The sequence below is a fragment of the Gallinula chloropus genome (assembly GCF_964237585.1).
Source record: "Gallinula chloropus genome assembly, chromosome: 2".
Taxonomy (NCBI): domain Eukaryota; kingdom Metazoa; phylum Chordata; class Aves; order Gruiformes; family Rallidae; genus Gallinula; species Gallinula chloropus.
The window spans coordinates 93,621,835-93,634,878 of record NC_140086.1 but is presented as its reverse complement, the minus strand read 5'-3'; the positions used below and the strand labels follow the sequence as shown (position 1 = coordinate 93,634,878).

Genomic DNA, 13,044 nt, shown 5'->3' with positions numbered 1-13,044 from the left:
ACTTGCCTGATGCTGCTGAGAAGTCATCTGGAAAACGCTGCCGGAGCCCAACAGTGCAGCTCATTAAACGGGGCTTCAGGGAGATGAGCAGGTGCTGAGCTGAGACCTCTGCCCAAGTCCAGCAAAGAAACACACAGCGAGCACCGCTGTGAGGGGAACACCTGCCCCAGCTCAGTGGCTGGGGGATGCTGTCCTGTGGTGCACAGACTGCTCCTTCTCCACTGGACTGTTAGAGTGAACCAGATCCAGCAGCAAACAACATTCACTTGCCTGACACCTCAGCAGCACAGCTGGCCAAGACCAGAGGTGACTGAGTGTAAGGCCACCAGCCTCTTGCTCTCCTCTGCACGCTCCACGGACCAAGGAGTTCAGGCTCTTCCCACCTGCTCACTGGGCCAGCTGGCTGCAAGGACATTTCTTCCCCTGTGCCATGCTCTTAACATGAGATCTCCACCCAGCTGAACTTAGGAAAAAACTGGGGGCAGATGCCAGTATTTCTGCCGGAGCCTGGATTTCCTTAAGGAAGTCTCAGCTGGAGGCAGAGAGCACAGGTAGCTTTTTCCAAGGCATCAAAGGTTGAGATCTTCCAAGGCATTTAGATGCCTTTGAAACTGTGCACCCAGAGGCTTTTAAAACTCTATTTTAGCCTCTGTGCAACATCCTACACAGCTAGAAAGATTTTTAAAAACTTATATATATATATATATGTATATTTATACATATGTGTGTGTGTGCAGAGATTGTTTTCTCTTAGGTTTTGAAGTCTGCATTACTATTATGGTCTGTAGCAAACAATAAGCTACATACAGAGAATGAAAGGCCTGCTCATCACAGGAGTGAAGCAGATGTTTCAGGGAAATACTTAACTTTGTTGGGTTTTCTGGGGGTTGGGTTTTGGTGTTGGGTTGGGTATTTTGCATAGACACTGCTGCCAACACCCTTGCAGCAGCAATCCAGACTAACTGAGCCTCTGGTACTACTTGTCTTTGGGAAAGGAAGGCTGCGTCCTTGGTGCTACTTCTTAACCTTGGTGCCTTCATCCTTCAGCACAGTTTGTATTTAAAAAGCTGAAAACATACATGTAAATGATTGCTGTGGAAAACCAAGCTCTCAGAACTCTCTTCCCCTCCTCCCCCCCCCCCCCCCCCCCTTTTTTTTAAACTAGTTCTACCTTGTTCTGATCTTTCTGAAATAAGACCCATGCCTGGGATTATAGGCAGAAATCACACACACACAAAAAGCAAGAAAATTAAGAAAAAGAACATACAAGGCACATGAGGCACCTCAGTAGAAAAACCCTCTTTTTTCTCAGATGAGTTGTCAATTTTACAGGCCTATCTGATGTTCAGGTGCAAGGGGAAGCCAAAGCTGAATGTAGATCTGAACCACGTCAGTGAAAGAACAGCAATGAGGCAGCAATGAGACCTCATGATGCCCATGGCTTCTCCTGTTGTAGACTGTATTGGGCCTCAGCGTATTCTGGGTGCAAAAGCAGAGTTCCTGAACAAAAAGATAATAGAAGATCAAACTTACCATGCTATTTGAGAGAGGCTTTGTAAGAGGGGTCTGTGCCGGTGGATCCACAACTGCTGCTCGCTGTGCAGCTCCTTTTTATTGTTCCTTCAACCTGCATTGTAGCAATTCCAAGTTTAGCAGGAGAGGAGCTCTTGGCATGGCTCCTGTGGTGGGAACACACTCCCCAGTAAGATTAGCGATTGAAAAGCCTTCCCTGTGGATGCATGGGAACAGACCTTTCCAGGCAACGAGGATATTATCTTAGGAATATAGCTACTACTCAGGAAACTGCTCCTGGCCTTAATCAATGTAAGTAATTGGTTTCAGCTAATTTGTTAGCTAATTAAAAAGCAAGATGCACAGGCTTTGCACGTCAGTTTTAAGTTCCTGTTTGGCCTCGGTCAGTAGCAACAAGCATTATACATTTCAAGCCTATTTGGAGTCAGTTGGCATTTTCTATTGTTAGGGCAAAACCATCTGTATCATGACATTCCTTTTCATAACCCATGCACGAAAAGCCCCCAGTTTGAATCGGCACCACTGTTTAAAAAAATCACAGCAAGGCTGTTGCAAGCAAACAGTTTCTCCTCTGTAGGTTTTTTTTTTTTCTGCTTAGGAAATGCAGATAGCCCCAGTCCCCTGATTGGCACCCACATAAAGGGTCTCCTCCTCCCTCACATCTTTGTGCACTAAGATGAACCTGCCTTGGTCTTGTTCTGCTCTGGGACACCTTGCAATGTGCATGGCTTCCCAAAACTCTCCTCTTGGAGCAGCCCTGCCTGAAAGCAATCTTTCACACGTGCCTAACTCGCGTGTCCTGTCTGAGCTGAAAGATATATATAGATACACAGACACAGAGTACCACACAGGAAAAAAGAAAGTAGTCTTACCACAAGAGCAGTTAAAGTTTCTTCCTGTCTCTTCTCTCCCTCTTTCTCCTGCTCAGAGCAGCCTCTGGCATTCCCACTTCCCAGCCAGCCGTAATCGGGCTATTCAAAGAGAAGATACAAGCCTACCTGAAACAGGAGCTCCCAGGCAGATGCACTGACACCAGGCAGTCAACACAGAGCAGCACTAGCAGCAAATGGGAGGAGAGATGAGATGACACATCATGGCAAATGCTAGCTCAGCTCGCATGGCCCAGTAGAATAATTGAGTAATCTAATCGTAGGCAGCCAGTGAGCACATCTGTCTGCACAAACAGCAGGAGCCAGACAATAGGCCATGTCACCTGCCTTTGTCTTGCCATGCTCTCCAGCTCCAGACACAGAGCCTCCTGCACCATGGGAACTGCGCCGTTCGCCTCAATCTGTGGTAGGCGTAGAGGTTTCAGGAGCAGGTAAACTGCCTAGTCTCCAGCAGAGCACATTTTGCAAGTCAGACTTGCTGCTGGTGCAAAGTAGAGCACTCTCACTCCTTCCTTCTCCAATTAATTTCCAACAGGGACATGAATTCACCTCTGTGGAAGCTACTCCTCATCAGCTGCTGGGGAGCAACAGCACGGCATTCTCTTCCCTGCTCGCTTATCCTCCTGCGCAGAGAAAGCAAGACGTAATTAAACATGTCCTAATAGAGTACAGGCAGGCTGTGCTGGTGAAGTTGGTTTCCTTCTGTTAAATATGACTGGATTTTGTAGGTGACACTGGCATAGTCAAGGCATGGAGAGAGATTTGTCTCCTTACTGCAGAGTAACACGCGTGGTAGCGTGAAGTACAAATGCGACTATTATTTGCCCTGGAAGAGTGTCCAAAGGTAGCGTACACTGGATTTTACAAACATCTGGGCACTTGCTAACCTTATGGGCTGGACAACTGTGGTGCTTCCCTCTGAGGGTGAAGTGGAGCAGCTGGTGGCAGACCCTTAGGGAGATGCCAGGTCAGGGCAGTGTCCCTACAGCCCTGTCTCTGCCTGGCCAAGGGTCCCTTTCCCAGCTGCAGGTGCCTTAGCAGCCAGATGAGTAAAACAGCTCCAGCTGCAGGCATCTGGCTATGTCAGAAAGAGAGAGAGAGAGAGGGAGGGAGCAGCTACACAGATCACTCCTTTCATTTCTGGTGTCTCCACTAAAGGTCTAGCATTCCCATGCTCCTTCTTCTGGCAATATAATTTGTTACCAGATAAGAAACAAGCAGAGAATCCATAGGGATCTAGAAAACATCACCTGTCAGGAAAAGCTGAAAAATAGATATGGTTATTTTGCCATTAAAAAAAAAAAATGAAATAGGCAGAGACAGAGAGTCTTCAAACATGGAAAAAAAAAAAAAGTAGAAACAAATTCGGATGCAAATAGGAAGGGAGTAGCTGATTCTTTATGTGTTCTCTGTGCATAGGACAAGCGCTAATCACCTTAGATAACATCAAGTGAGGTGAAGATCAGACACTTCAGGGAAGCTTTGTAGTGATAAACAGTTAAATGTGGATTAGATTGTCTGGAGAGGCTGGAATTTTCCCCGCTGATGTTTTTCAGGATCAGGTTAGGCATAGCTATTTCAGCAGTTTTGCAGGTCATACTGGTCCAGACCGGGTAATTTTCTAGGTCTTTTCCAGCTCTCTTTCCTATGATTGTCTGTATTGCAGTATCACCTATCTTGGCTGGAGCTGGGGATCCGATTGCAGCTAGGGATTGTAACAAAAGGACTTTGTCATCATTTAGAAAAACGCTCTTCATTTCTGCTAATTGCCATTAGCATTGCAATTTGGGTAAGTTTGGGATAGTCCTGGACCATTCCAGAAGGAAAAAGCATTCATATAATGATTTTGTGATTCATCCAAAGCATAAAGAAAAATCATTTAAGAAATAATGTATCTGTAACTGTCAGCCCGTTGACAGGTTTTTCATATCTCATCTTTTCTCATTGTAACACAAATTGGCTTGATACCTGTTCCATCTCTTTGCCCTGTTTTCTTTCAGCACATTGTCAGGATCCTCTTTCAGAGGGCTGTGGTAGGTATCCGTTGTCCCCAACGTCTTCCCACCTGGGTCGGATTTTTCTTTTAATCGGGTTCAAGCCAGAACTTGCCTTGAAAAAGGCTCTTTCCCACCCTGCCAGGCTGTGGGCAGCAGTGAGATGTAGGGATCTGGAGTTTCCAGAGGGCTTTAGGATTGAAAGCATGCCCATCGCTTTGTGCTTCAGGTCTGCTCAAGGGATGTTAGACATTGTGACCATCAGAACCTGCCAGGTTCTTAATGAGTAATGGCAAGATACTGGCAGAAGTAACTTGTGAGTAGTGATAAACTGTAGCTGCCAGACTGGGGAAGAAGTTGGCTATTGCTGGGCAGCTGCAGTTTTCCTCCTAACAGTAGAAGTGTTGCCCTAAGTACAGTGCTTTTCTTAAGGTCTGGCCTTTTTCAGCAGCCGTTGCCTTGTTTTCCCTCTGGAGGCTTTACTGCATGCCACAGTATCCTCTCTGTATAACCAACAGTCTGGGCAAAGAAATCTATGTTGGTGATACATCTGCCTTACACTGCCTAGGACCCAAATAGGTGCTTAAAATTGCCACTGTCCTCCTGTGAAAGCAGTCTGATTTTTCTTCTGTCCTTGCTATCCATACCAATTAACCCAACTTCAGGCACTACCAAACTTTCATTTCCATCTCCATGTCTTTTTCCTGATTATCTTCTGGAGCTGCCAATATCTGAACACTCAAAACAGCGCCCAGCAAAAGCCCTGAACTCCACTCCCAAGTGTTTCAAATGGCCAAGCACCTTCCTGTTTGCTTTTGGGTTGGGTGGAGGCTCACGCTTATGTTTCGGTCCCTTGTTCTACTGCTTACCCAAAAACTTTTTATGGCTCTTACGGGAAGGCTGCAATTGCCATGGGAGTGAAGGCAGGCCCTGATGGAATTACTGAAGCTGGGACAACCTAGTCTCCCCATATTGGGTTGCTGGAAGGTTGTAAAGAGGCTAGAAAACGATCAGAAATCCCTGGACTTGCACAACATCACATTCCCCAGCTCCTGCAGCCAGCCTCGTCTTGTATTGTCCCTTCCTGCTAAACTACTTCCTCGCCAGAGTCTTGTCATTGGCTTTCCCAGTTACCATTCATACATGGCAGCTGATACCCTGGCACGGTTGTTCTGTCCTATCCTGGGTTATTACATGGTGCTATCTTGGACTTTCCTTTCTGCAGCATGCCTGGGCCCTGCCTTGAACTGACACTCCACTCTGCAGCCTCGAATTTCTGCAAGCCTCTGCTTATTTCCTTCCAGTTTCCCTCAATTTCTCAGTTTGGGAACTCCTTACAGCTTCTTGCGTGTTGCTCACACGGACAACTCTCCTTGGCCTAAACCCCTAAGCCTATATTTATGTTAGTTTTTGCTATATTCCTATTTATTTGCAAAGAATGTGCACTCAGGCCTCTTTCTCCCATACCTGTAGCAAGTGGAGGAAACCAGATTGCTTTGCCCCTCTATCTCTGCTCACTCCATCTCTCCATGGTGTCTGTTCAAACAGTGGCTGGGTATGTTCAGGAGAGAGGACCACGCAGCAACCACATCCATCTCAGGAAGACACCAGTCTGCAAACAACTGGCAGTTGAAAGGGTGTCAGGAGAAGTGCCACATCTCTCTAGTTTTCCATAGGCTTCAGCTTCTGGCACCTGCTGGGGACACACCACCTGGAATGTTATGGCCTTCCTAAACTCTTGCTCCCTCTCAGAGGTGCACAGACACACCTGTTTTTCTCACTCTCTGATCCTTTTCATACGCACAGACATAGCTCAAGACAGCTGGAAATGCTGACCTACTCCAGCCTGTTGGTTGCCAGTGGGTACCAGGGCTTCGCTGAGCCAGGTCTTGCCCAGGACATTAAATGTACTTGGTGTCTCAGACAGTGGCTTCTGTTGTTTTGGTGATAACTAAGCAATACGGGAGTTTGAGTTACTTGCAGTGGTTAGCCTGAACAGACCTCAGGGAAACACACCCCTTCCACTCTGCAGGCTCTGAGGTTTCTTCCATATCAAGCTTGCTGCGTGAGGCCACCAAGTCCCCTAATCAATGCAGCAGTTCTTGAGTGATTTGGCTTCTCTGGCAGAAAGTAGCAGCTGAATTCATGTGCCCATATTCAGACAGTACCATCTCAAAAATTTCAGCCAGGCTATCTCATAGTGGAAGTTAGACTTTTTCCAGGGGCACTAGCTGTGGGATCTCCAGAGTTATAGCCACATTAATCATGAATTCCCCGAGAAACTGCCCTACCCCATTAAATACACTGGCATATTTTTTAATAAGGTCACCTGCCTTGTGTCGGCTGAGATGGAGTAATTCCCACTTTCATTACCAGTTTGATCAATTTAATATCCAGCCTGCTTGGAGACCGAGCTCCAGCGATGCTGCTGTGTGTACAGCATGAAATTTGTGGCGTTTTACATCCTACACAGTCAGGTCTAACAGCACACTGGGTCTGCCAACACCCCCCTGCTTTACCTTTCTCCTGCAAAGGTGGCTTCTTGCTCTCTCTTTCCTTCAGCTAGCCCTGCCTGTTGCCACACTGATGTCTGCCCGAGGAAAGCTACATGGTCATTTGGGGAGTCATTTGACTGCTTCCACAGGGACACCAGCAGAATGGTCCTCTTCCTTTTGGCTGCCTGGTCTTGAGTATCATGCATTCCACCCCAAATTCAATTTCATAGACACAGAGACCACACACCATGTCTCTGTGGCAAAGCTGCTGCAGGCCACCCTACCGTCCCCAAGCAGTCTGTCCTTGGCATTCGCCAACCAGCACCATCTACCCTGTGATGACAATCTCTGCTGTGGCAGCAGGACCTGCCTCACAGTGCAGGGCAAGCAGCTGTATTGGGGCATCCAGAGTAATCTCCATGCTGCCCTGAACCCAAGATACCATCTACCCAGCTTTTCCAAAAAGAGAACAGTCCTTGAGTCTCCTTATGCAACCATTTAAAGCCAAGAAGGTGGGTTTTGTTAGGGGGCTTTTTTTGGCCATTTACAGCTGTGAAAAATTGCTGTTGTTGGCTCCTTTAGGTTGGGCTTTGGTCCTTTGTGACCCAAGATCTCCCTCTGGGCACAAAGAAACGGCAGCATGGCCAAGCCATGAAAAGCAGGCAAGTGCTTCATTCCAAAGCCCAGACCAGACCGATGTAACTATTGTGAGTTTTCTGGGGGAAAAAAAGAAGACTCTATATTTTTGCAGATTATTTTTCCCAAGGTTGTTCTTCATAGCTTAATGCTTGAGGTTTTGGGGAGCATCCTGGAAACAAATTCTATGGCCAGATAAGTGCATTAGGGAGACGTTGAGTAATGCACTCAACTCTGCAACCAGTAGAGCAATAACAAAGTGAACTTCCACCTAATAAAGCACCAAAAACAACTTATACCAGGGGAGAAGGTGGGAGAAAAAGCAAATACAACAGAAGAGTCGAAATACAAGAAGGATTTAGGATCCATCCCCTGAAATGGGCCGGGTACCCTTGAGTTCGCACACCACCCCCTGGTCACATGAGATGTTCACCGTTTTCTCCCCAACATCCCGGTAAGGAGCCAGCGGGAGCTAAACAGTGATGTTGCAAGCTATCAATAAATGACGTATTAGATCCCACCGTTAGGGTACTGCCCAAGCTCGGGTCAACCTGCCGATCCACGTCATCGCGGGCTACATCACCTATCGACGAGGTGCCCCCACGCCGCTTCCTACCCGCAAGCTCCTCCGCTGCCGTTTGCCCCTTGCGCCACTGGAAGGCAATGCTGACTAACAGATCGCTGAGGCTTCGCAGCCGGTAGCGGACACCGGGGTGAGGAGGAGAAGGAAGAGGAGGAGGAGGAAGGTCGGCAGCACCGGCAGCCGGGCAGGGGTCCCGCACCGTGGGAAACGCGCCCCGCTGTTACATCACACCTACGGCTGTTGCTTCCAACCCCACGCACAACTCGCAGGGGGGCGATTTTTCAGGATACCCCCCTCCACCCCCTAGATTTGTAGGGCTTGAATCGTGGAAAACGTGCCAAGATTTTAGGCGTAGGAAGGGGTTGCAGGCAGGAGTGACTAAGAGTCACGCGCTGGCACAGCCTGCTAGAAATTGCCCAATTTTTTTATCCTTAAAAACTATACTTAGACTTCGTAAAAAAAACCCACCCGACTCGGTAAGCACGGCATAGCTGGGCTCACTGACTATTCAGTGAGCTCATTTGAATGTGCATAGACAGGGCTTGCTTGAACTGCTGCATCAAAGAGAAACGCTGAAATGAGTCATTTGTGAATCACGGCTTATTTTCTGTTAGCTCATCTGGAATCCCATGGTGATCAAACAGCCTTTTACAATGTGTTAATACATCGCTACTCCATGTGTTTAGCAACAGCTCAGTTCCAATAAATTGTAGGTAAGTCACCCATTATAAAGAGGTAGTGTTTTCTGCTGTGTGTAAACCGTCGGGGACAAACTTGGGGATGAAAACGCAGGCAAAAAAAAATAAATCATGCTGTGCCAAACACTCTTTTCCACGCTTTTTCCACTCTGATTTCATACCTACTTTTCTGTCTCCGTGCTTGCAGAGGACAGTCCAGCCAGAAGAGATTGTCTGCAAGGCCTGGTGCTCCCATCCTCCAGGGATGCCTCTCCAGCAAAAAGTCAAGCTGCTTTCCAGATACAGGAATGGGAGGGAGGCAGGAAAAAACCCAGCAAAACAAAACATAAAAAAGATTCCACCACCCTCAGAAGCAGTTGAGGGTAAAGCCCTGATTTCCAAATCGGTGGCTGTCCCCATCCTACATCTTCAGCTCCACAGGCTGGAAAGCTTGGGCCAGATCAGGAACTTATCTGCTTAACTTTAGAGGAAAGGGCGACTCCCCTCTTCCCCCACCCTCCTTCCTTTTTATTTCTTTCTTCTTTAATGAACTGAATCAGCCCAGCAGGTCTGCAAAAAAGTTGACAGGAGGCTGAGGAAGAGGGTGTGAATCCCTCAAGGCTGCTATTGTCATTGAACTCTCCGTGGTATGAAACCACAGCCTGAGGTGCTGAGCTTCTCCCCTGAGCGACTGAGGCTCGGGGAACCAATTCCCTTCTGCCAGCTCTTTTATTGGAGTGAGCGACTGGAGATGGAAACATCTTCAACCAGCACAGCAAGCCTCACCACAACCCGTCTGTCAGTGCCCTAAGCCCTGTCTGCTTGTATAGGAGTTACATGGCCGTAAAGGCCAAATACTCCCTGCCATCAGCTACTTAGGCTTCTTCTGTCACACATAATTGTAGCTCAGAGGTCCTGAATAATTGCATTCGTATTGGGCCTGATCCAGCCCCCAATAATAATCTTAATAATGCTGCTCTTAACCAGCCACATGAATCCCTTTCAATCCCCAACGCAGGCTCAGTCACGCTGTAATTCAGTAGAGGAGGCCATTCACTGTGGGGTTAATTTAGTTTAAAATGCAGACAAGCCTATTTATGGGACAATTTTTTGTTCCTGTTCTAAATTCTTATGCTCAATCAACAGCCTGTAAACCGGGTCAAGCCAACACATGACCCATTAGTGTAGGCAGTTGGGGCTTACAGCCCTTAGGAACTTGGGAATTGGAGCTGTGCTCCCTTGCAAACAGGGCAGATCCCCTACTTAGCTAGTGGGCCCTGTTGTAGGGGGCACTGGGCGGGGGGGTGGTGGTGGGGGGAAGTTACAGAAACCCTTTTCCTGTATTGGAAATCCATTGCATGCAACCACAGGGCTGAGTTTGACTCCACCTTCACCCACTCAATCAACTGCCAGCTTTCACAACCAATACTGACTGGCCTTCCAAAACAAAGCAGCACCACTTTCCTTCTGCAAAGGAAGAGGGCAAAACAGAGGCGAGCAAAAGAGCTTCACCACGTTGGGATGAAGACCACCTTCCCATCACTTGTGCTGTCAGGAGTGGGATTCCCTGGAACGTGGAGGAAGGCTTTCCTCCTGGGGAGGCTCCACATAAAGGCAGGACTATTACCAAAGGTCAGGCTCCTTCATGGGCCTGAAAGAAGATTAAGAAGCAGCTTATTCGCAAGTTTTGAAACTCAACCCATAGCATGTTGCAAGACAGGGCAGGAATTGAGACACATCCATACCCAGCAGGGAGGTGGGCAGCAAGATAGGTGTCCTACCCAGGACAAGACCCTGATTTAGACAACCCCCTCTCTTTCATCTCCAAGATTATTTTAGAGATTCAGGAGTGTGATTCAGCAAAAGTTTTGGTAATGCAACCAAATAGCACATGAGAGGAAGAGTAAGGGCAGAAACAGAAATCAGGGAAAGTGGATGAGAGGCTTTTTTTTGGAAGAACCTCCCCTGGTGTGGGGAGCTGCAGCCTTAGGGGACAGATTTACCTGCGACAAGGGAAGCTGTGGTAGAAGAGCTGGTGAAAGAAGTAACAAGCACTGCCGGTGGGAAACAAAAAAACAAAGGCAGAGTAACCACCCACCCATAAATATAGGCAGGGCAGCCCTACCTCTACATCGCCTACAGCTGGGGCCATCTGTCTAAAGGCAGGGAAGGGTAAGATGGGCGTAAGGAAAGGAGGGCTCCTCGCAGGTTATTGAGGTTAAGTGTGGAGCAGGTGATGCCTACTCTGGGGCAAGTGATAGCCTGCCTGTATTTGCATGCCGTATTTTTCCAGTGACACTCTGCAGAGTGTGTGTGTGTTTTCTGAATAGCCCCAAATAAAACACCGCACCCCTCAGATGTGTACATCTCTTATGTGTTTTGAAATAAGTACTGACAGCTGGAAGACAGGAAAGGGGTGAAGAGCTTGGGAGATTCAGTTCTGCAGAACCCGTTTATACCAGGACCTCCAACTGAGTAAATCTTGCCAGAACTTGGGCTGGCTTGGTTTCCTTCCTCTCTGTCCAGCTGTCCCCATACCCTTAGGCAAGGCACTTCATTCCTTTGTGTCACAGTTATCCTGAAGATATGGGATAAATAATGCCACCTAACTTGCAACAACAAAAAAAATATTTACAGTTCCTCTTAGGATTTCCCTAACTTTTTATGCAGAATTTTCTCTGCTTCTGGCTTCACCTTTGAAGAACACAGGGGCTTGTACTCCAATCTAACACAGGGATACAGATGTGTATTTCGCACAAGCATACTGTTGCCTGTCCATTTTTTTTTTTAAACCTGACCCCTTGAGAACCTAAGATACTTCAAATGCTTTAATTTTATTTCTTTTCTTTAAGGCCCTTTCCAATCTGCACCTCATGCACACTGAGAGATGTGGGGATGTAGAAAAGGTGATGATGAATGCCATGGCTCCAGGAAGTGGTGCTTTAAAAACATTAGTCACTTTGGATAAAGTTGCCAAAGAGGGCAATTCTGGCATCTGAAGGAGGGTAGGTAAGGAGGGAGGAAATTGCATGGCTCAGATTAGGGTCATGCTCTTGGGCAGCATTGTCCAGGCTGCCCCTGCAGAGCTCTCCCACATCCAAATGTGGCGTGTCTGGTGCTAGGTTAAAAAAAAAAAAAAAAAGCAGCCTGGTGCTGTTCTATCACTAAATTTCCATTAAAAAAAAAATATTAAAAAAAAAGGAGACACACAGGGGCGCCAGAGACTTGGGAAAGAAAACCTAGCAAGCCAGAGCTCCAGAGTTCCTTTCTGAGCAAACTCCTCGTCCCTGAAGTCAGGCAGCGGGTGGGGAAGGGCTCTGCTCCGGGGTGGGCAGTGTTAAGGGAGCAGCTATGACCCCGGGCCTGGTTTCCATTTGCAATCGCTTAAACCTGCCAGGTATAAAGAGGCAAGGTGGCTGCTAGTGACCCCCAGCCCCCTTGCAAGGGCAGGCCTAAGGACCTGCTGGAGGGATGGGGGAGGGGGGCAAGGGTGCTAAAGGTGCCCATTGGAGGCTGATGCATTGCTTCATCCTCCTCCCACGGCACTCACAAGCATGGTGCCCACAAGAGTGGCACCAAACTCGCTCTGAACAAACTTCCCGGTTCATTTCTCTTGGGTACGGTAATACCACTCCTCTGAAAGCCAAAAAGTCGGCTGCCCAGTCTCTGCCGCCTGCTTCCACGGGTGTGAGGATGACTGTGGCCCAACTCTCTGTGCTGTCGGCTTGTCCTCGCAGGATGACTCCGGAGTGGTGGTGCCCGCAGCCGAACGCCGAGGTGAAAATCCCCGGGACGGCTGCGATGTGGGTACACGTCAGCCGTCACCTCCATCCTCCAACCGCACCCTCATTTCCCTTTGACACAGGGAGGAGGCTGGCGTAAAAGCGATTACATCAGCTCCTGACTGCCATTAGATTCTACATGTAGCGGGTTGCTATTCCTTCAACAGCTCCATGGAACGATTATACTGGATTATCCAGTGCACGGGCGGCTCTTTCACTCACTTCCAGAGGTTTTACTCCACGGTTGCCAGGGCGGCGGGCAGCGCACGCTGGTCTAAACCGACACATAAACACAGCCAAGCCAAGCCAAACTAGACCAGTAGTAGAGGCTGCCACCAAAAAAAGAAAAAGGCCACATTCTTCACTGTCCTTCTTTGGTTTTACTCCCCACCAAGTGCTGTATGTTAGTGACAAGCTGCTCTAGCCATACAGCATTGCTTTTAGCACCGTAAAG

The 13,044-nt window shown here is 48.0% G+C and overlaps 1 protein-coding gene across 1 annotated transcript in view; it reads right to left on the bottom strand.

Moving 5' to 3' along the window:
* GCNT2 (glucosaminyl (N-acetyl) transferase 2 (I blood group)) overlaps positions 1–12,639 on the bottom strand; it is a gene marked incomplete at both ends in the record, with an annotated part of 28,449 nt that extends 15,810 nt beyond the window's left edge. Inside the window, 2 exon segments of the mRNA XM_084260635.1 lie at positions 8,165–8,348; positions 12,430–12,639. Coding sequence (XP_084116761.1) covers positions 8,165–8,348; positions 12,430–12,639 — 394 coding nt within the window.
* Between the last annotated feature and the right edge of the window lie 405 nt (positions 12,640–13,044).